The 25,048-nt window shown below is 42.7% G+C and overlaps 1 protein-coding gene across 7 annotated transcripts in view; it reads right to left on the reverse strand.

The window, feature by feature from the left end:
- LOC128873224 (cell adhesion molecule Dscam2-like) overlaps positions 1–25,048 on the reverse strand; it is a 209,999-nt gene that overhangs the window by 82,655 nt on the left and 102,296 nt on the right. For all 7 annotated transcript variants that reach the window (XM_054116629.1, XM_054116627.1, XM_054116625.1 and 4 more), the window contains exons 5-7: positions 15,705–15,822; positions 4,936–5,179; positions 3,325–3,529 (exon numbers count right to left, since the gene is read on the reverse strand). In XM_054116629.1, the coding sequence (XP_053972604.1) occupies positions 3,325–3,529; positions 4,936–5,179; positions 15,705–15,822 (567 nt within the window). The remainder of the gene's footprint in view (positions 1–3,324; positions 3,530–4,935; positions 5,180–15,704; positions 15,823–25,048) is intronic.

Raw genomic sequence — 25,048 nt, forward strand, 5'->3', positions numbered from 1 at the left:
AAAGTGGAACAGGAAAAAACCGACAAATAAAAGGGTGGAACGTTCACTTGACGAATTTTTACGGTTATACATGGAAATGACGGATTACTGCCCAGCCAAGTGTTTGAGGGATGAAGAGAAACGGTTTGCTGGAGTTGCAAACGTTTCGTGCAGACTTCGCTATTTATGTACTTGGATGTTTCTGACTTTAATTGCATCGTAGACAGTTTTGTCCTGGCAAACAAGTGAGGGAACTCGAAAAAATTTACTGAAGGTATGGAAGAGAATATCGGATATTATCGACTAATACTTTTAGATCGATTTTGGCCACGATTAATCAATTTTCGGATTAAATTGGAGTGCCAAGGAACCAGTTCGCAGTTCCCTTCGAGGTATGTTCCTTCAAGGACCAGAAACACTTGCACTTGCGGACACTTCCAGGTCCAGCTCAGTGGCTGAAGAATATTTATCATTTATTCAAAGATTTCGTAAGCATTTGTAATATCTGAAAAACAAATGCTAAACACGTAGATTTACTGTGCATTTATGCAAACTGAAATATCGATATCATTCCATGGATCCATGAAGTAGATTTCACATACGTTTTCGATGCGTTTTCCATATTAGCATACGCCACAAATGCATAAAATCCTTGGTATAATTGTAATGCATGTGAAGCAACTACGGTAGCGGATCGGGGACGGAAAACCAATGAAAAAAGTTCCTATAATCGTGTGTCCTATCTGACCTTGTTCCAAAGTTATGGCCAGTCTTGTACCTTAGCCATGCGCAGCTGCTTATCTTTATAGCGAGTGCTCGAAACGGTTAACTTTGGCCCGAATGCGTTCTTGCTGGCATGCGCCAGGTGTTTTATATTGAAAGTACACACAATGGAAGACCTCCGGGGTCACTTTATATTCATTGGCTACACAAATACGTATGAAGATTTTTCATGGTTCCGTCTGTGGTCTTAGAATGCACATTGGAATTAAGATACAGAGTATCAGAGTAAATATTTACAATAAAATGCCATCGATATATTTAATCTGGAGAAGGGCGAAGGAAACGAAAATGTGGAATGCTTAATCAATGTTTATTCGAGAACAAATTATCATATTCAAATGTGCAATAAACTGGGGCAATCCAAATCTAAATTCAAATTGAATTGTCATATCTACAGTAAATTTGTCTAAATTAAATGATAGGTTCGATGTTTCCAAATCAATGTTTCATTACAAATATATACATGAATAAACGTTAACACACGTATATATTTATAATGAAAAATTCATCTGGAAACATGACATCCATTATTTAATTTAGACAAACTCCTTCAATAAGCATAGAAGGTACGAATACTTATGGGACTGACTGTATATGGTCCGAAGATGAGTGCCAGTAATAACTACCGTTTATTTCAAAACTGTCAAATCCTCCTCTCTAAAGATAGAATTAAATTCCACCGCGACCTCTCAACGTGAAATCATCCAATCGCGACAAAATCGCTCCCCCAGCTAAAACTACCCCCGTGAAGGGTCTAAAAATCGCCGGTGAAAAGTTCACGATGAAAGAGGGGATGGCGGTCTGGGGCACCCTAATTAAAAGCATTGGTGGAGCGAAGCGGTGGCGATTAACGGGCAGCAAACAGCGATTCTGGCTCGGCGATGGCACGTTCGGGAAAACCGACGCGGCCATTTTCGCACGAAAACGGCACATACTTTCCCCCAGAGGAGAACCGCGCGGCCCCGGTGATGGAAAACGCGTTACGATGGAGTGGCACGCAAACCGGGAATGGATCGTATGGGGAAGAGTTCCACTGCATTAACCACCGGCAACCTATCACCGCGGAACCATTCGCTCGACAAACAAGCCCCGTTCCTCCCTTTCATCCTCCCGTCGACGAGTATGTCTTCCAAACAGCGCGGCGACCGCGTTTCCATCATCGGCCAAGGAGCCTCGAGAGTCGAGCGAACGACGGGAAGAGACCGTACCAGGAGAAAATGGAAAGGGCGTGAGAGGAAACGAGGGCGTTACTCTCGTGCCTCGCGGATTTTCCGATTCCTTTTCCCGTCGCTGATCAAATCCGATCGGGGCGAGGGGACAAATTCGTCGCGAGAATTTAACGAGCGAGGCTCGACGGAGAAAACCGGCTAGACGTAATTGAAACCTGTGGCTGAGACCCGTGATGTCATTAGACAGCGATGGAGTGCCCTGAAACTCCCACGAGCGCAGACTGGGTCAGCTTGCAATTGAGGAGTCGCTCGCTTCGCGGCGATTTTTCGAGGAAATCCTGCAAATTTTCGCGACGATGGAACCTAGAAAACTGAGTAGCTGGAATGATATTCAAATTGAAGCTGTGGCTGTTTTCTGGTCGCGGTTTATCAAATATGGATTCTCTGAGAGTTCGTGAAACGTGTGCATGGAGTTTGCTAAGTCTCGCGCGCTGGGTCGACTGCGACCAAGGAACTGAAATGAGAGTTATTTAGTTGGCGATGATTTTTCAAGGAGTGGGGTATAAATTTTCATGTCATCTGAATGCCTGGAACGACGTTAAGGTTGAAGTCGTAGTATTTCGAACATTAACGAAGACTATGGACACTTCGAGTTGATCGACAAGTAGAGAGATCGAGTTATGATCGGACACGTTCGCAGCCATGGTACTCAATTCTACTGAATATTCAAGATCTACTCTTATAACGCCTCGATTTGAAAAACTTTATTCTACATTTCCCCTTTATTTCCACGCGACGAATAATCCAATATCCAGCTCTGATTCGAATCACTAATCTCGGTAAATACTAAAATTGATTATCAATAATGTTGGATTTTTGCGGGAAAAAAACCATTTTAATTTGGAAGTTTCATTTTCTCTGGTTCGAGACCTTCCGATCAATAATGACCGAAACAGCTGAGTTCGGCAGAATTATCGTCGCGCAGAGGACGAATGTCAGGGGATTCCCACAAAGAGGAACTGCAGGGAAACAGGAGCCATAGAATCGTAGACTCGAATAGACCGCATTCCTCGCACGTATTTAAATTTCGGTTTTCGTTTCTTAAATATATCACCTCAGTGAAAGACTTAAAACCTGCGTGTTTTATTTAGCCAAGTATTCAACAAATAATACAATAAGCACTAAACTAACCAAGTAAAAAAAGATTGTCACGCACCGAGGATCCTGAATTAAACGTTGGACTAGATCGTTTCGCAGTGGTTAAGGAAGAAAATGGTATTCCATCGATGGATCCATTTTTCCACATTTCATTCCCCCACCCCACCCTCCCGTCCGTCTCTCTCGCAGCAGCGGCACACAGATGGACGTAAACGGTAAGCAAACAAAGACTCACCGCCCAGCCGCAATTCCGCAATTCCTTGAGCCATTTCATACTCGTTCCTCACAAAGCACTGGTACATGCCGCGATCCTCACGTGCAACCGACATCACGGAAATACGCTCCCTGGTAACCGCCCTTATGCGAGCGCCAGTTCTCAATGGTTGACCGTCCTTCAGCCAGTAGAGTGCCGCCTGCGGAAATCCACTCGCGCTGCACGTCTGAAAAGCAGTTTAGAGAAAAGGGACTGATGAGAACTGGCCAAATTTTCCCCGTCTCCCCGTTGCGAACAGTACGGGGCGCCTTCGAAATCCTCCGCGGCCCCTTCAAAAACAAGATTGCCGGTCCAAGGACGACGCAGCCTGGCGCCTGGTTGTTCTACCGTCGATAGCGAAGGTGGCAGACGCCTCGAAACGCTTTTCCGCCTTCTCGTCTCCTCGTAAAAATCGGATTACCTCGGGAACGCGCACCTCGCGCCAAGTGGCTCGGAAATGAACAAAGAATTCACCGAGGATAGATTTTCATCGTGGGAAGTTCAGATTTAGACGTTTCAGCCGAGGCTTTTCCCTTAACTCGACTCGCCTGCCGAAGATTCTCGTCAGTGCCTCTCAACGTGAGGTGTAAGACCCACCGGGAGGAATTTTGAATATCGGGGGAGGGTTGAGAAAATTACTGTTGCTTTGGTGGTTAAATCTACCTTTGATGCTGCGAAGATGTAAGTTAGTATCTCGAATAAAATCCTTTTTCGATAGATATCAAGCACGAGGATTGCAATACCTCGTATTTATATTGACACGTGCTACAATTCGTTAATTGAAAGTACAGATCCAAGGAATTAAACGAAAATTCCGGCGCCGGGAATATTCTGTTCAAACCCGTTTCTCTAGGTACAATTGTCCGGTACTGTGTTTACCAGCGTCCACGAAGGCCTATGGACATATTTACATAGCAAATCGCATACAGTACGGAATTGACAATCAGTAGAGGTAGCCTAACAACTCCACCGACTAGGTAATATTCTAACAAAAATAAAAATTTCGACTAGAATTCTGTAACTAGAAATAATAGTTAGACCCTAACAAATAAAAGACTGCGAGTAACACTATTAAGACTGAGAATTGACACACATATCTGACTCGTTGCTACAAAATAACTAAATCACAGCCACCATTATGCAACTCTCGTGGCGAAAAACAGTAAAACATTTAATTGAAGAATGCCAGGGAATATGACCGAGTAGAATTTAAACTTTCGAATAGTATGCAGACAATTATTAATAACAAAAACGATTTTCTCAAATTTCTCAAATCTTAAATAAATTATAATTAAACTGTAATCATTGACGGGGTCACCAATAACCTCGTAGTTGATGTGACCTTAAATAAAGTAAATAAAAAAAAAGTTAGGATTATTCAGTATTCCACTACGAACAAATACAAATTTCACCGTTCAATTTGGCAATCGTCCTTTATTCCATTAAAATTTCACCCATCCGTGCCATCGACTACGCATCGTAGTGTCGCGGTAACGATCAATCGATAACGTCAAAAGTGAACCGAACGCAGGATCGATTGCCGTTGTAAAAGCTAGGCCACGATCGCGAGCAACCGTAAGAATCGTCAATTACCAAGTGAGCGGCTTTTCCAAGATCGACGGTCTGAATCGAGGGCTGAACGTGCACGCTCAATGGCGCAGATACCGTTAGCCTCACTTCCATGGATTCGCTGCCCTCGGAATTACTGGTGGTGCACATATACGAGCCGGCGTCGTTCTCCTGGACGCCTTGCACGATCAACGAACCGTCTCGCACCAGGTAATGCCCCGACGAATCCTCGATCGGCTCCTCCCTCTGGTTCCTGTTGTAGTACCACCTACGGCAAACAAGAGAAACGAAAAAATGTCAGTGAACATCCGTATTCTTGCGATGAGAAAAGCCATAAACGGGCCTCGCAGGGGCACACGAACAGACCAACGTTGCGGGACAATCGAAAATTGTATTTTAGGTCCTCCAGGTACGGGGCTAACGTAAATTCCTGTCCATATTGCCATGGATGCTATTTTAAAGAATCCTCTATTGTAGAGAATTTATACCCGCTGTTGGTAGATGCAAGAAGGGCTGGTTCTACAGGGGAAAATAACGAATAGCGAAGGCTTTGGGCTTTGTGCCTGGGTTCCTAATGATCGCGGGTATGAAGAAGGCCAAGACTTGATTAAATTTTTTCTTTGTTAGAGAGATAGTGGAGAAGTTGAGTTAAATTTTCGCTTGAAGCTAACATTACTTTATAATTCCCTTCAGCGGAGTGTCTTTACCTCGCTACTAGTTACAGTAATAATCACACGAATACGTAATTACCACATACATACGTAATTAAATCGAGAAGAGATCTGACATTGATTAAATGGCTTCGATGTACGTCTTGCAGTAAAATTAAATAAAACTTGTACTTGGAACGAACGTGATAGGCCAGCGTGAATCAAAGGAACGGGGAGTTAATTATTCAGGAACATCGTCAGACAGAGACTCCAACCTTGCGTTTATATTTAACGCGATTTTTGTTTTTTTAGACCATCATCTTCATCGACGTGAAGACTACAAACATTCTTTTAACCCGTACCAAAAGCTTCGATGCTTCGCGAACTACTACCGCACACAGTAGGTGTATGTATCGTTCAACGAGAAGTCCTGGTTAGAGTAGAAATAGAAGAAACCACTCCGACGAGTTTCTTATACCGTGTCTAGCGTGGAACGAGGACATACTACTGTCGCGGTCTGGCGGAGCGTGCTGTTGCTCCACTGCCACCGGTGTCCGATAAATCGTGACGCCGCATCACTGCGCGTCCCGCGATATACACGGTGTTATATTACGTCCGATCGTTGCTCAAGATTCACCGCTGGCGGGGCAAAAATAGTCGAGCACCCGCTACCGAGTCGGACAGAGGGCGATATTGCTGCTTTGCTATCCAACCGAGGCTTTCCATTCCAGCGGTGTATCTCTCTAGTGCACTCGCCAACCACAAAATAACAACTGTTTCATTGGGAAGACCGAATACACAGCACGGCCGTGAATTGTGCTACGCTACCCATACGATCCCTACAAACCCCAACCCCGTCCTTCCTCCTCCACATCCTTTTTTTTTTTGTACTCAGGTCTCCATAGTCCGCGCGCATGCAGCGCTGGATGTACTGGCACGCTTTCAAAACACTCCCGCTTGAACAAGCAGCCGGATAAACCGCGCCTGTGGCGCGCACGGGATACAGACGAAAATCGTTAATACCCGGCGGATCTTTAAATAAGGAGCGGGAACGGATCGCGCTCGCCAGCCGGAAATTATACGCGCGCGGATCGATACGGGTTTTCGGATCGACGGGAAACGACGTGACTGGTTTCGTGTTCTGGTACCATTTTAGAAAATTTAGAAATGGGGTCGTGAGTGTTCTTCGCAGGACGTGCATATGTAATTGCTCGTCTGAAAACTTGGAGTAGCTTTATATACGTTTTCCCATGTCGGAAATTATTTTAATTTGTTTCTCTTTTAGGATTCATGGTATTCCGAAGAGGTATTCTGGGCTCGAAATAGGCGTTCGAATAGCAATTGATCGATGATACGGTAGTCACGTAACGAAATTAAACCTTTTGTCAATAACATCGCGTGAGACACGTGGTAAGGAATTCGAGTCGAACATGAAAAGTACGAGTCGGACACGTTGTATCGATATATAAAAGGGATATAATTCCTGTTCATGTTGTACGAGGCCCAGAGTAAATCGTAAGGCAGGTTAACTATAATGCATTGATTTTTCGTAGAAAATTGAATTCTGAATCAAAAAGATACAAATATGATTGGTTTCAAGCCTATTTTATTATTTAATTAAATCAATCGCACTGAACATAACCGCGCACTTTCTACTCCAATGGCTATAAAAAGTGCGTAAAATGGTACGAAGAGTGTTAGGATCGCGGCAGAGTTGACCATCGAGAGATTAAGATCGTTAAACCGTCTAATGGTCGCGGACATTCGCGTCTCGTCAATGAAACCATGCGACGGCCGGATTTAAAGCATCTCGACAGACAGGAATAATCGAATCGATCTCTCGCGGGCACGCGCGACCTTTGACCTCGTCGGGCCGAACCGTCGTGCAGAAACTGAGCCAATTCAGTCTCGTGGTTTCCAGCCTCCACGCGGTACTCGTCGTTCGATTAACGTAACCGTTTCCGAGCCATCCAGGAAGTCACCCACGCACATACTCTATCGCTGATAACTAGCTTAGATGAAAGTACTTCACAGTATCTGAGAAATTACCACCGAGTTATCTCCATCCTGCTGAAGCTTATTAAACCTCTATTAGATGGGTTATATCTCATTTTCTCCGATGAAATTATTTCATGAATATTTATACACCTAGGAGTTATAAGGGCATCCTGGGTAACACTAATTTGCGTTCATTTCAATTCTTGTAATATTTTTAATAATTAACACTAAACCTACCACGACCGGTCAAATGATCGTTCTCAAACTTTTGTATTCAATTCTTACATGCAATACACGAATTGTGTACAATTGTTTCATGCATTATTCAATTTAATTCCGTGTAAAATATTTTCGCATTTAATCGAAAAACGTATCTTTAAGACTATTCATTTGTCCCATCACGGTAGAAATAATTACAAATGGACGTCGGTAGGTTTAGTGTTACATATAGAGGAATTTATGCATTGTAATTGATAGTGGAGAAATTTCATAACGCCGTTTTACAAACGAGCTTCCACCTATCGAGTTGGAATACAAACATCGTACTATGGTCACCATTAATCTCGCGCAAATTCGTATTCATAAGATATTTTGTCAACACCTCAATCCCCACAGTGCACTCCCAAAGTTCCCTAAAACCTTTTAAGAACACGTTGCACGCAAACTCGGCCGAGTTAGCGAGATAACAACGATCAAATTTCGCCTACCCCGTCGGAGAGGATGTTATAACTCAATCCCCATCCTGCGACACCTTCTCAGCCAAAACTACATCCGCCTGACGATGGCTGGCGCGCCGAACCGCGCGAAGGAACGAAAACATTTGCGTTGCGTCGAAACGCTCAAGCAGCATCAATATTTACCGGAAAAGCGGTCGGGGACGGGAAAATAAAATTTCCTCGCTACCTATTGATTTTGGTCCCGGTAAGCGATCGATTCATCCGCCTCTCGCTAATCCCTTGATGCATTAGACATTCGTGGCGAATAAAACATGCAGTTAAAAATGGAAGATCAGTACCAGGTTCCTTCAAGGCAGGATCGGTGCAGAATTTTTGCAGACGTAGAAGGTACTAAGGGAGTCATCGTAAGATTCAAGTTTTTCATATTTTCCAGATGAGTCTGAACATCGTTTCGTTCTTTTTCTTAGCATCACACTCGAAAGATCAATTTATTGTTACTTTTCTGTATTAATTCTCCCTTTGACTTTATCCTCATTGTTACAACGACCCTCAAAACACTGAACAAAACCATAAACACAATTTATTTACACGAAATTGGATAAATAAACGTATTTGCAGGACTTGACCAGTGAAATACGTTCCTTGGACGCCGCAAGGGGTTGAATATCATCCCTGGAAACTTTCTTTTCACCATGCGGCACAATGTACAATCGAGGCCGCTGAAAAGGAGGCGTCTGGGCGAATCTTGTCCGCGACCGTTAGCTTCTATCGCCCGGTTAGGTCGAGAGGTAAACGTGACCGCGCAAAATCGGGGGTCGGAACCACCCCGTCCTGGGAACACGTTCGCGAGCCGAAAACTTCTGACGTTGCCGCGAGAAATCTAGGCCGCGGTCTCTCGACGGGACTCCGGGTCTCCAGCGTCGAATATTTTCCGCCCAGCAATCTCGGGGCTAAAGTGAGCTCCCCCGGGAGGACCCTAACTTCGTCCAAAAATGATACGCGCCGTCTCCCTCGGCTAGTGGTCTCCGTCTCCCAGGAGCGGGTGACTGACCTCGCCAGTTTCGAAAAGAGGTTTAGGCACCAGCCTTTCAAACTGGCAAGATTAAGGATAAATATAAGCAGAATTTTATTTAGATACACATCTATTAATCTCGATACCAAGTGGATAGTTTGTATTATTATTAAAGTAGAGCTTTACATTTCTGTACTCGGTCCCTTTATACCAGAGACTCGTAACTAAAAGATAACCCCACGCACGTTCGCCCAGGATTAACGAGAAGAGGATGCCTCTTGACCCCGCGATTTATTTGAAATTTTTCCCGAGATAAGAATTTTGCCAGTCTTTGGCAGGATGCGAGGACGACACCGATGAGGTTGAAGAGTCGCGGGACGCGCGCAGGGGGGGTGGACGACGAGGCATATACCTATAGATAATCGAATTTACGGAGGGAAATTGGCGAGGGAAGGAGATGGGAAAGGGAACCCAGAGATGGAAGCTCTGCAACGCTGGCAAACCCTCAGACCCTCACCCTTTCCTGTCCTCTCGTCCTTATCTCCCTCTCTGGCTTATCCTCCGGTTTCGCGGTCTTTCTTCGTCGCGTGGATGCGTCTGTCTCTCCCTCACTTTGCTCCGTCAACTCAGTCAAGCCACGGAAGAGGCAGAGGAGAGAGACTGAACGACAGAGACAGCCGCGGAACCGCCAAGTTGAGCAGAGAGAGACGACGAACGCAGGCACGGAATATACTCAGTGACGTCGACGTACACGTAAATGCGGAATATTTGATGGGCTGTCAGAAGCAGTCTCTGTAATCAGCGGTCGGTTTGTTTGCGCTACCCATACACTCCTCGCGTCTACGCTGCCTTCGTTCCACCCCCGCCGTCATCGCGGATGCACAAACGCGAACCGCGTGTCTATTAGGGCTAACCTGGTCCCCGTCCACCCCCGTGATCTTTTGGACTGTTCTCCCAGCGATCCAAAGAATTATCGGTTCGCGATCGTCTGCGTGTAATGCTCGAATGAATGGAAGCATCGGAACTTTTAATACGAATCGACCCTTTTTTACATACAGTCAGTTCCATAAGTATTCGTACCCTCTATATTTGTTGAAAAAATTTGTCTAATTCAAAATGAATTGCTTCGTGTTTCGTAATAAATTTGTAGTTGAAAGTTGTACATATTGAAAGTTTATTCATATAGATATTTATAATGGAAAATTGATTTGGAAACAGGAAGCCTATCATTTAAATTAGATGAATTTCTTCAATAGATATAGGGGTTACGAATACTTATGGGACTAACTGGTATGCGTAGAGGATTTACTGGGAATGTTATTTTTCTAGATATATTCATTGGATGTGAATTCAGACATTTTATCTATTGCGAAAATTCTTGATAACACACGTGATTTTTAACCGACTTCGAAAAGGAGGTTACTCAATTCGACATGTATATATTTCTTTTTTCGAAGAACTGAGAAGGTGTTCGTACGAATTTAATAACATAATATTCTTTAACATCTTCCCCTTGTCTGCCAAATAGTATCAAAGTCTATAAAAATGGAGAATCGATCCACAGATGGTCTTAGTCTGCATTAACGGCAGCAGTACCGCTTTGAAGTGTGCTAAACGGGTGTTCGGTTCCCCCAGTCGTCGAAGGACTCGTCGAGAAAGCTCCCCGAAGGAACGCAAGTATCATCAAGGATGATTTCTTATCGCGAATTTGCGAGGCAACTTTTTTTCAATACACGAGGCGTTTCTCGAGGATCCTTCCTCGCTGTTTTTCCTTTTACGGCCGTCGACGCGATACCGATCGATGCCTGGCGTGTATATCCCAGTTCGAACGAACGAAATTAATTACACCTGTCAAACATCGACGACAGGGAATTGTTAATAAAGCGGAGCGCATGCGTATCGAATTATCCGCAGCGCGCGTCGAGCGTCGTTAAAATTTTGATACCCACCCGACGGGCCGATAACTGCCACGAAAATGCGGCCCAGCGTTGGTCGTTAACGTCGTAGGGCGGTTTTAACGGCGAGACGAATTGGGATCCGACGTAAGCTCGTTGCGGCCCGAATTAACAGTCAAGGGCCACGACGAGCAGCTGCCCAGCTAATTACTTTATCGCCCATTGGTCGTAAGCTGGGATTTTCGGTGGCCACATGGCGCTGGTCTTCGAGCCATTGTTACCCATCGTCGCTGTCAGATATTTTCAAAATTTCAGAGGGTTATACTGAGGGAAGGCATCGAATCAGTTTGAAGGTCTTGATCTGGACGTTCTAGGTAATTTGGAGTGCCAAAAAGTAGGCAATTGTAATATTACAGCAAAGTCATATTCTCGGTCATTGCTTGGACAAATATTCTTAATAGTTAATGTAACTATTGTCAGAAATTAATTTTTAGTTATTCACTTTGCTTTCTTTGATTTCCACGGTTTCGTACTTAGTATTAAGCTCGTTGCTCTACGTAGAGTATGCATCTACGTATGTATACTCTATGTAGAGGGAGATCGAAGGAACTTTGATTCCTTCTATCTTCGTAAACTGCAAAAGTGCAAAGTGTAATGTGCAAAAGTGTAAAGCGTAAAGTGAAATTATATTTAGATTAACAGGGAGAACATCAAGGAGTCGTAGCTGGTATTAGTGGTCCGTAGTAGGAATGGTTTCTGTGCATTTATCGTATACAACTTTGTGCGTATGAGATTTCACTGTAGTAACAAAAAACGTTCCGTTACAATTATGTCTTAGTGCGTCACAAAACAATGAAGGGGTTTTCTGAGAAAAAAAATGTCCTGTCGCGAAAAATCATTAAGTATGGTACAGCAGGTGGCGGTTCGCGATCAGCTTGTTTAGTTAGATTTTCAATCTCTCCAACTCTTGCGCGTGCGCGAAGTCTGTACATTTTTTATTCGTGAACAATCGTATTGATTTTGCAAATGCGTAAACTTTTAGAGTCTAATGATTATATTTGAATACCAGCAACATAAAATTTGGAATGGACTGTGGAAAAATATCACGAGACAACGTGGAATCATAATTTATCCCATTCATTTGTACGAGTCCCGCCTCATGAATCGTATAACGAGATTCGCGAACTCGAAAAAATTGGCAAAAGAAGCGCGGTGTATCGGATGGGCACAAAGTTCGATGGCTTGTGATCTACGATCATCCTTCCGTTTCGTCAAACGCGAAAACAAACTAGTTTTTATCCCAGTGATCCGATATGATAATCTTGTTGTAGGGGACTCGAGCGAACCCGGCAGGAGCCTCTTTCGTTTCCCGTTTCGAAGTCGCCCGGAGACAGAAACGTAAAGTAGCCTTGTTCATCGTTTAATAACCTTGTTATCGTCCCGTTACAAGTATACGATCTCTGGAACGACGAATCGCTCGGATTCGTTCCTTTTGTTATCGTGTAATAAGCGCATTAAAATTCTAATATGCCATCGAAACGCCTCTTTCAATATAATTTAGCGCGCATTATTTTCAGTATCAGTTACACATTATGTTTCCCTATTTCTGAGCTTATTAAGATGATTATTTCACATTTATGTTATTTAAAGCGCTGTCAAATGTCTTTGCAAGTAACTAAAAAAATTCTTCGAGTTAAGGAACAGGCAGAGCATGTTGTTAGATGAAAGAAGAGAGAAGCTATGAGAAAAATAAAAACCAAAAAGAAGTTTATTGAAAGCTTAGTGAAGCTGTTGTTTTGGAAGAAGTTAAATTATTTCTCTTTATTAGTGTTTATGAAGGGTCTTCTCGTATATTGTTTTCGAGTAACCGGAAATGTTTCATAGGAGGTTAACATCGACATTATGAATGAAGAATTTTCATCGGAACTTGAAGTATCATTCCAGTATCAGGAAATTCGTCGCTTGTAGCCTGTCGACTTGTAGAAGGGGACGATCAGTGCTAGGGAATTCCGCTTGTCAAAAACGGGAGTCACCTTTTTCTTCCTTCTCCCATATTCTCCCCCCTTTCTTGTATAATGTACCAGTACGCATCGATGAACTCCGCGTGTTCCGTCGTTTCAGCGCTGAAAATACCTCGCCCACGCGAAATACCAGAGCCCGGAACTATGTTTGAAATTAGCATTAATACAAGAGAAACAGAGAAACGCAGGCTGTTCGCTCGCATTATCCAACTTCCAAGAATGCTTTGCGCGAAGATCTTGTTTTCTATCTTGTATCTTGTTTTCTTCGGTCAAATTCTTGTTATCGTTTATGATTCGCGTTGCAATTCGGACGACTTTGAGCCACAAAATGAAAATTCCTCAACGTCGTGCTCTTCATGGAAAACCCTTCATCTTTTTATAAAGTCATAACAGGACGTTCCACATTGCAGCGCATTCCATAGATATATTTGGGTTCGCTAATATATCGATTTTTAATTATTAATTCTGTTTCTAAAATTGACGATATATATTGTCAAATGAACCTGAAATAAATTCCTGAAAAGATCGTCGAACCGACCTCGTTTCCACAGCTTTGCTCCAGATTTTAAAACGCGGATTCATACTTAAACAAAGAACTGGAGGTAACTTGAGATTTTCGCCGATTAACGGTCATTCGTTCCACTCCGTGGTGGGGTTGTCGACGTGGATTATCATCAACGATTTAACAGCCCCGGCGGAAGCTGGCCGAGGTCGGAGATTCGACGATAATTCCGGGACGCAACTGGATGTCTTATTAATCCGAAGAGCAGCCTTTAATTTACAAGCGTTGCCTTCTACTTTAACAGCGGATTACGCGGGCCTGGCTCGGCCACCAGCGTACAGTGAATGGCTGCTTACCGTTTAATTGCATACCGGAACATTTACACCGGCCTCAGGGATGAATGAGAGCGCGAGGAGAATGGAAACGGGAACGGAACCGAAAATCATATTGTCAGCACGATACAATATTACTGGTACCCTCCATTATATATCGATTAGTTCGAGTTGTCCCTGGATTATTACAGGCCGACTTAAGTAAACTAGAGTTGTTTTTAATAAAAAATTCACGTGTTGAAAGCTTGATGGTATATGTAAATAAACAGAGAAAGATAGGGCCCACTACAGAAGCATTAAGTCACGTTTGGACTCGAGAACTGAGTCTTCTAAAGTATAGAATTCATAATAATTAGACACAGATTCAGATTCAGACAAAGAATCGAGATGTAAATGAAAGATGTCTCGTCATTTTCGCATATTTCCACTTGTCATTAATGCATAAGCATCCGCAATCCGATAATAATTTAGCACAAAACATGGGAATGAAGAATATTACTCGATATCTTCTATAAAATTTAAATATATTTTTTGTGGAGCTCCCTCTCGATGAAGGGTGTGTTTCCATTTTCAGGTGATGAAGGCAACACCATCGACTGCTTTTTAAACCCACACATTACTAAATGGTGCTCGTTACACCGGCTACAGGCTGTTAACAGGATCTACGCCGCGTTTATTATGAAATGAACGAAACATAAAACGAAAGAGCTCGCGAGCCCCGTTGTTGTCGACAAGTCCACCAGAAGTTTTCCCCCGATGCTTTGGGGAGGATCAAAATATTTTTCACGAGCGAGACCAGCCCGCGCCCCGAGCCAATTAAACTTCGCAAATACATCGGCCCCAGTTGTATTGGAAAACTGTTTTGGTAAGTAAGCGAACCGTGCTCGAGGACCGCTCCTGCCAAAGTCGGCAATTACGGAGCGACAGGTTTATGGAGAACTCTTTCGTTCGTTTGTTGCTTTATGGAATACGGAATAATGCGTTTCAAGTAGCCCCGAGTCCTGCGCTCCTCCCGAAGAAAGGCGCGTGTAGGTTTAACAGAAAATTTGCCAGGAACTTTCTGGACGTATTATATGCTTATAATGGGGAAAGAAAAATTCTCCTGTTATGGTATTTGCTATTCGTCGTTGTTGGGAGCTTGCAGTCAACGTGGTTGAAACGATGCAAATTAAACACGGTGGCTTTGGGAGGCATCTTTTATTATCGTAAGTTAGGACGTGAATTTCTTTTTTAAGATCCTTTTCAATTCGTTCTTTATAAAATCGTATTGAGTTGTAATATTCACGTACATTTAATGAGGTATGCGCATGTAAATTCACTTGAAAATTCATGTGTTTATAGAATATTCATGTATTTATTGCAAGTTTATGAATTTCTCAAATATTTATGAATGCATACAGAGTTTATGGATTTATAACACATCCGCGAACTGTATGAAACCAATCTGGAATTAATTCTGTCAAAATTCACCGCTTTCGATCTCATTACATCCACGATGAAACAACCTACCATATATTTAAAAAAGAATCTATAATATCGCCTCTATGTATACAGGCCTGCAAGACTCAAAAATTGTGACTAGATAACTACCAAAATATCTAAAGTGAAACATAGGAATCGCTACACTCTGAGTTACCACTGATAGTACAACTTCGTGGCGAACGTCCGATGATTATTGTATCGCGAAAAATTGTCGTGATTCTTACCTGTTGGTGGGGGTGGGGTTGCCGTACGCGACGCAGGGTATCACAATGGTGTCTTTCAGGCGCACCGACATATAAACCACCTTCTCGTTCATCATCGGCGGCATGGAGCTCCGTGTCTCTGTAAACAGAAAAACGAAAGGATCGCATAAATCCTCTAACGACAATACGCTCGGAGCGTCCCCCCCACAAAAGAGTCCAGGGTTCCTCGACGCGCGAAATAATGAAGAAATCTTCCGACCCACCCCCTCTGCGCCGTAGTGTGGATTTCTTGGCGGGAGGAGAAACTTCCGCGGAAATTTTGGACAACGGCTCGAGGGAGGGCTCCCCTTTAATATCTTGCCTGGAAAGAGGCTCCCTCCATCGAGATGAGTTCCTCCAAGTTTTTTCCTAGCGACGTACGCGAAATATATTCTACGAGCCGACGAAACCGGGGATGGGGTCGAGTGTTCTGCTCCAGTCTACAGCTTAGGCGTTAAAGAAAAAAAAATTATCTTTTTCTTCTTCGTATTTTATATGGAAATTTTAAGTATGGTTCTAAAGTCAAGGAAGTTTGTGATTTGGATACTCTATAGTGGACGAGGAAAGAAAATTGTATGTACCAGGAGAGTCAGTAGAACAATTTTTTTCATTTCTAGTTCTGGCTTCGATATTTTTGTTTCGTTCCGTCCCTGACCACGATTATGCTCGCGTTGAATACGAAATAGCGTCATCTTTTTGTTTCGAATGAATAGAATTTACAAAATCTGGAACACCAGGTACGTGCTTTTATTCACCGAAGTCCTTTGATTTACGTATTCCTACATGAACGCGGAATACATTCCAATCTCGATGAAACTTGTACCTCGTCAACATCTTCGGCGTCATGTAAATTAAATCCACGTTGAATTTACAGAAATATTTAAAATATATAAATCGCTTTGAGTAAATGAAAACTGTAGCAATTAAGGTAGCTGGGTCTCTTCCAAATATTTATATAATCAAAGGAATTCCTCGAAGTAACAGGGCTGAAAAACGGTCCACGATAAAAATACGGATTAAAAACCGTCCGTTGTAAATTACACGGAATGAAATCCACTTCGAGGCGCACGCGCCGCGACGATCATCCCTCCCACGGTCGTTCAAGTAGCGCGAGCCATTCCAGAAAATAACAGAAACACCGGAAAACGGTATTGGATTACATTGTTCGGAAAATTGATAGCGACAATGCCGCTGCAGATTTAACAAAGAACGCAAGAAGGAAACCGCTGGAGGTAATACATCCTGCGAGTGATCGTACGGGGTTCTTTCACGGCGAAACAGATACACGTACAAAGGTTACTTTGCAGCCCTCCTGCTCCTCCCCCAGCACGAGTTCATGTAAGTTTGTTCCGTGATATACGGCGAATGTTTTCCACGGGCGCGTCATAAATACCCTCTCGCTGAAGAAGAAGCACGAAGGCTCGACTATGGCGAGAAGTGGAGAAGAAGCGAAAGAAGACGGAAGAACGGAACAGAATCCAGCGGTGCACGCATCAGCCTCGAGGTTTAATGGGGAATTATGGTCGCAGATAGCGGCCTCGACTCGCGAAGACCGCGCCATAAAGGAACAGATAACCGTGCTGGGTTTTTTGCACTGGAATTTCGAACCGCCTGATCTCGACGTGGACCTCCTTTAACCCTGAACGATGACCACAGGCTTCTTTGACCCAATTTTCGGTTCAATAGTTCGAGTTACTTTGAGGGGTTGAGCTGAGATAGTCGCTCGACGTGTCTACGTTGCTTTGAAAGGTGCAGAATAAATATCCACGGTGTGTAATTTGGTTGGTGTCAGGGTCTCCTTTGACCCTTGCTCTAATCCTCGAGGCCACTTTGACAATTGAGGTGATAGTGACTGAAAATGTCCCTGCTGCTTTCAATAACACTGCAGAATAAATACCTACATGTGTATCTTCGTTGCTACTGAGGTCTTCGTTCTAATTTAGGTTAGAATAATAGTCCCAGACACGGTATGATTCTGCATCCAAAAATAAGGTTGAAACGTGGGAAGAGTTGTTCCTGTACGAGACTTTATTCTCCAGAAAATTTCTTTTGCAAATCCATTTGAAACTTTGCGATTCAGAGACGGTGCACTAATATGTCTGACCAATATTCCCTATTACTACTGGAATTCATATCTCTCCAGGCTCGAAAATCTTCCAAATCGTTAAGAGCATTTCAAACTGTTGCCACCATATCACCACCAACATTCCCGAGTCTTAGGCCTCTCGATAATTAAATCATTCTAATTCGATTCAATTCCTGACGAATGTACACAATTTCTAAACGCAAAGCGCAGGTCACGGTGCGGTAACGATTAATTTTTTGTTAACTCCAGTTATCAGCAACACCATGATTCGTTTTTGCGATGCAATCCTGCCGAATTCGATCCACCCTCGTGGTTCGAGTTTCGCGACGCATCGATTCATCGCGAGATGAGGAGGGGGCTGTTGGAGCACACGCGTTCAACGAGGGAATTTAATACTCTGCGTTGGATTACCGAAAGCACGCCGTGTTGTCACCCGAACCCCGCGACCCGGGAAGATGATAGTCGAATCGCGACCTTTCACCTTCCAAGGAAGGACACGTGCCCGGATGGATCGGAAAATGACCTTCTATATTAATTTTTGTATAGAAATTGGATTCCTTGATTCGTTAAAAATTGCCTGTGTCGACTCTTGCATGTATCGAAGCACGAAAATAATTTTCAATTACGAAGAAAAATTGGAAAATGACGTAACTATGCCAATTCTTGTAGACCCTCATCTTTTACAAAATAACAGCTCCTGAAGTTTCCGTGTAAATCCCTGGTTTCCTCGCAGCTAAAACAAACGCGAAGCAGTAAATAAAACTGGCTGAAGGCATTCTTAATCGTCTAAGAAACCCTGTTGGAGCTCAAGGAAAGAAACGACGTGGCTGTCGAGAACAGATTCGCGAGTCGAGCGTAACACGGTGCAACCAGATTCCGCGACGAGATGCATTGAAGCCGGAAGTGGTTCAAGATGGTGTGGATCTGACGTTTACGCCGAGGTTTGACTAACTGGTTTCGCGCGTTCACGTGTAATGAACCCTTGCGAGCGTCGTGCACGTGAGGCCCTGGGTTCTGCACGCGACTGGGTCTCTCTGATGTCCTGTGTTCTTGAACGTGTCTGGCTATGTCTGGATGAATCTACTGGGATATGGAAAACGCAGTTGGACAGTAAAGTTAGATATATTATTGATACAGGAGACAGTGTATTTTTAGGATTTCTAGCATATTTTCATTAGTACTGCGTCAACAAAAATTAAAAATTCGATATTTGGCTTTGAGCTACCGCTCAAATTCGGACACTTGCGAAATACATATGTATTGGCATTACATAAAAGTTATTTATGTACTTAATGTAGTGACTAAAATCGATTTTTATTAGTTTCTTATGAATTATTTAACGTTTTAAATTAAAAATTACGTATATATTGAGCTATACGAGCTCCATACCCCGTAATTCAAATTATGAAGAATTCAATGCGCCAGATCGTTCCAGACCCAGGCTCCCAGACAGTGTAATCCAAAATGGACAAGGCACCGATGGAATTATTTCGCAACCACGATTACCAGAAAAACCACTCGCGAGCGCGTGATCTGCGCTTGACACACACACACACACAGGTTCTACAATGAATCCAAAGTTCGCGGCGATTCTAAAATGTTCGCGTCAGGCTCGCAGCGAGCGGATAATTTTGAAAAGTTTCCTCATTACTCGCGGAAACCGCTGTACATCGAGCCTTCGGTTAATTTGATGTATTCCAAACGCGAAGCTCCGTTGGAGGGAAGTAGGGGGCGGCGGTGGTCGAACCCCAGAATATGCAAACGTCCCTGCACTGTCCCGAACTTCGTTATTAACTCAATAAGTGTGTAAGTGTGCTTAGCATAAATTTCTATCCCGTCTCTACGGTGGCATCGTTACGACCCACGCCGGAACCAAAGTGGCTGGAAGAATTGAAACCAGAAGTGGACTCGATCTTTTGCAAGCTACCAAGAACTATGTAGTACAGCCATCCTTTGGGGGCTCGAGATTCCTTGAATTCCTGTTTGACGTCGAGTTCCTTTGTTAGGTAGAATTCGCGAGGAATTAAATGTGAGGAGGGGGATAGAATATAATTAAAAGTCTGGAAATGGATTTGTAATTTTTAAAAGAAAATTTTGACTATTAATCAGTGGGTCAGCGAGTCTCCCTGCATTTACGGTAATGGAAAAGATATCGAGGTTTCTCAGAAATTATGTAATCAAGATTGAGACAGCGTCGAGCTTCTTATGAGACTCGAAACACTCCTGACAAATATAAAACAACCGCTGTAATTCTGGTTTTGATAAATGGATTTGCTACTTGTGTTTATGGAAACGTCAGACGAGGAAATTTTGACGGTGGAGGGAACAGGGAAGGGTGGAAAATTGAGAAAGGGGAAGAAGATGAAGCGTCGGAGAAATTAACGGCGAAGTTTCGGAATTAACGGATCCCACGCTTCCATCTGAAGTGAAAAATGTTTGTCTGGTAAGATGGACTCGCGTGGTGCTCTTACGGAAATTATCGCTACGTAAATATACTACCTTCGTAGTATTTCCTGGAACTAATTTGTCTGATTTAAATATCCATGTTAAATTGAAGAAGGCTAAAGATATAAATGAAAATGTTTAGAGATATTACACGTCGTACACCAAGAACAAAGGTTTTCAATTCAATGGTTACGGGTTAATGTTGCACCGATTACACCATGGACGAATAGCTACACTATCATAGGTCGCTGCTTGATTTCACTGCTATTGGTTACTTTCCACTGCGCTACACAATCGCCCAAACGACTGTTAGCAAGAACTAATTTATCGCGTTTCTAACTAACGAAAACGTTAACCATAAAGGAACGATCTACCTGTACGATAAAGGAATTTATCTTCTAATTTTCAGCGAAGCGTCGTGCGCTGTTGCATCTGGAATCATTTGAAAAAACACACGGCGTCTGACAGGGGTCGCGGGGGATTTAACGGGGATTGAATCGCTCGGGGATGTTACCAGTCGAACGAGGAACCAGTTATTGTAAACAAATGCGTCGGTTGTTGCGGGTAAAGCTAACAATTATGGTCGTGTGTTTGCACGCGAAACACCGTATACGGAATCACGTGCTCCGCGCGAGCTAATAATAATTTGCAATCCCGTTAGAGGTAATCTGTATTTAGATAACAACTGCGCGCGCGATTGCCTACATAGGAATTCTAAACAATTCCTGTAATCGAAATTTTGGGGAGAGATCCGCATAACTGTCTTCCGTTTCGGGGCACGGAAGGTAAATATTACCCCGGTTCCGCGATAAACGATTACCCTGCGAATCCGTATTCCGCGTACGCGAGAATCTCTGCAGGAGCTGATGCACGAACTGTAAACATTTCTGCCCGTTCCACGCGTCCAAACGTTCGCACAACGTTGTTATGTTGCACGAGTAGTTGCGCGCGCGATGGTCTGCAGTGCGTGCTAGAGGGAGAAAGAATTTTAAACGGACCCTCGGGTCTTCTCTGACCCAGACGTTCATCGAATGCTACTGATGGTCGTATTGAATGAAAAGGAGGACCTGGATAGAGGAGCAGATATCTATCGAAGTTCGGATACTATTTTTCTAGGATTCTTTAATACTGAAAGTATAATTATATGGAACAGAAGAATATTGGTCGAAAGGTTTATTAACTTCAATGGCAATAGTTCTTAGAGCCCGTTATATTTAAATCTAATGTTCCACTGAAATAGTTATTATTGAGTTTGGAAGGACCGGCTGTTATTCAAAGGCTAGAAGTTGCAGGACGATCATTGCGACGTTGAGGGTTAAGTGACAAATGTAAACGTTTCGAGTTTGACGCGAACGTAGTTGAGCTAGGTACGAATTCGATAGAAATTCAGCACGGACCAGGTCTGGATTAAATTGAGTTAGATCAGAACCCAGTGAGGATTATTTCGAATCTAATTTGGGTTAGTATCATTGGGGCTGACTGTGAATTAACACTTGGGTAAATCGTAATCAGTTCAAATTTGAACTGCCGTGATACGAGGCTCTGGCCTTAATTTGGGTTAGACTGATCGAGATTAGATTTAAAATCGCGTTACTTCTATCATTTGTACACGTTCTTTGGAATATCGTTCATGAAGGAGACGGTAGTTAAAACTTTACGTTAACCTGCTCACAGAAAATAATTAATCACGCCGTATGAGTCCAAAAATTATACCGAGTAAGATAGCTAGCACGAGGAAGGTAGAGAAAACATCAAAATTGCACCTATTTCGTTGGCCCATTTCTAATTCGTTTTCATGAATACATGTTTGTTAATATATTCAAATACCAGTCGGTATTTTACCGCCCCCTCCATTACGGTTCCTGTGCCCCAAGCTGATAATCGCCGGTCCGTTGTAATAACGCTGATTAAACTTAAATAATAATTCCAGCGTGTAACGGAACGACGATTAAAAATGCAACCGCGGAGCATCGTCTCGGATCCCGAGCGTGTTGTATCCGCAGTTAGGGAAGAGCCTATGTGCCATCACGAACCTAATTTTCGAACGCACTTTCGTTTACCCCTGCCATGATTACGAGTAAGCCGCACTGCTCGCGTCGTTTACGATTAACCCAACGACGTGTTAATTATTTCGACGGGAAGACTCGCGAGCGTAAAAAGCAATAAATTTTTGACACGCGTATTTATTTTTATTAAAATTTTTAAGTGTGTGAAATTGAAAAAGTTGAATGGAACTATATAAAATAAATGGGAAATAAAAGAAATATGCAAATTTACTTTGTTTTCATGTATAACAATTTAGAATATAGATTGAAAATTTTTCAGTAAAATTTATATTAAATAGACTGTGCTATATTTCCAAACATGAAGGCTCTATACTAAATCTGTGTCTGAATTAAACGGAATGTATTTCCGATCCGGTCTACGTCTATTATTAAATACTCGACTAATTTATAGTAACATCAACAAAAGCATTATGCTTTAATTGAACGTAATCATTATTTTCCAACTCTCCTGTTCGACCCGGCAAACTTTTTCGTATTAATTATTCCCTGGCAGACTGCGCGGACTTATCGACTGGATGACAGCCCGATATACCGAGCGATCCAAGAGGAGGGTGAGGAAAAAAAAAGCGAACGAGCCAAGCAGGAAAATATTGGCGCGGATAGGAAACGAGCGATAAATTATGACGCTTCCTACGTCGAGGATTAACGCTGTACGGAGGAAAAGTGGTAGCAAAGAACGCGCGAAATGTCTTTAGATTTTTGTTTTCCTTTTTTTCCCCATTTCTTTTTTTTTCGTCTTCCTACGCATCGAGCAGGGACGTCTGATGCTCGAGCGCGAATCTGAAGGGTAGGTGCGGCATGTGAAGAGAAGCATCATTAGTTAGCCGAGCTCGAGTGGAGATTTCTCCCCTTTCCGCGCCTTCTTCTTCTTCTTCCGCGTCTTCTACGTCTTCCCGTGTGTATGTTATCCCTTTCTTCGCCCTCCAACCCCCCCGTTCCAGGCTGTATCGTGCGAGCAACCCCAAAGCAGACGTTACGCGGCGTGCCTGGCGTCGGTAACGAGTGATCCCAGCCGACCAAAACGACAGGGAAACCTTTTCAGACGGCCTCTCGATCGCAGGTCTCGTCGCGAGTCTGGCAAATTACCGAGCTAAGGGAATTTTTCCTTTGATCGGGCCTCCGATCATCCGTAGGCTCATTAACCCTTCGCGGTTCGATTTTCAGAGGCGACAGATGGGGAAACGTCGACGAGGAAATCGCCGATTTACGTCGAAGCCTGTGCAAAACTTTTCATTTCTCCTTTTGCTACTCGAAATCGTCTATTAGCGGAAGGGTGTGTTATAAAAATAGAGAATATACTTGCGATGACACCCATTAAATAAATTGTGATCTCTTTTTATGATCTACTCGGAAATATTTATCTAAAATTTATTTTGTATTACGCTTGAGACTATTAAATACAAAATAAATTGTAGCGAAGTGCCGTTGACAATGGTTTCTGAAAGAGGGAGGAATGATAAATCCTAATAAGTAGTAAAAGCCTCCATGAAATTAAAAAAAAATGTCTCAAAGGGTATGAAGCTGGTGGAGAATGCAATTACATCCAATTAAGCGTGTTAAAACGAGCACGACTTCAGAAAAATTCAAGAAAATTATTTTCCTGTTGTATTAATTAATTTCCGGAATTCGTATTACTCTTCTTTAACATGAAATGCACGGTATTAAGTCAACGGAAACTCTACCGTAATTAGTTTGTCTTGCTGTTCTGTTTCGAGATGAAAGAGAAAACTTTCGTTGTTTTTCGTTTTTGACTTGCTTCTCTTCGCGAAGAAAGTAAGCAATTTCATCACGTTAAGAGCTTGCAAAGATACAAACTGTTCAACGCGTTGCACCCTCACGCGTGTAAAGGAAACTTGGATAATTTCAAGGTATTGAGAAACTTTCCACTGGCTCCTTTTATTTGTAATTTCAATCGCAGCATTGATTTCATTTCTTGCTCGAAATCTTTGTCTAGCCAAGAATTTTACTCTGCTTTACGTTTACCCGTTATGAAAAACCACCACTGTAAAACGTACCTTAATTTGAGGATTACAAAGTGGAACTCGCGGCTTCCACCACCTTTACGTGTACTCTTAATTAAATTTACGAACACCTTTCCAGTGTCTGTAACTCGATTAATTTTTACAAGCATTACAAAGGCACTCGTAAACATAATTAAAGGCGTGGAAGCGGCGGGGTGAGCAAAATTAAAACTGCTACTATGTAAGCTTACAGATTCAACCCCCGGGGTAATCGTATATTCTGTGTGTACTAAAATAGTAAAATTATAAGCGAAAAATTCTGGAGAACAACGTTAGCCAGATTTTCTTGGAAGTAGCCACCTTAGTGTTTTTACTTTTTTTTAGATAAAAGAGAAGCATTACAGACTTTGTTAGGCTTGTATTTTAATCATGTAACATACTTACATGTTGTCGTAACGTTTAATTAAAGATGCTTTCTCGAATAACAAAGAATAATGGAAAATAATATAGCGTCAATATATTCCAATCTTTATTTACTAAAATTCAATTGTTGTTTGTGATATTAAAGTGGCTTGTTTCTACAAACATAAACGAGTGTCGAATAATATTTGCCACGCAAGGGGATTAAAATTTCCAAGTAACTTCAAATCACCAAGCGCGCAGCTCATGCACGGATAATACAGATTATAAAACGCGTTACTTCGTTTTGAGTAATCGCCATGAATCACCGTCGCGTTCCCGGATATAGGACACCGTTTAACGCGAATA

Source organism: Hylaeus volcanicus, chromosome 3 (assembly GCF_026283585.1).
Source record: "Hylaeus volcanicus isolate JK05 chromosome 3, UHH_iyHylVolc1.0_haploid, whole genome shotgun sequence".
Classification (NCBI taxonomy): Eukaryota; Metazoa; Arthropoda; class Insecta; order Hymenoptera; family Colletidae; genus Hylaeus; species Hylaeus volcanicus.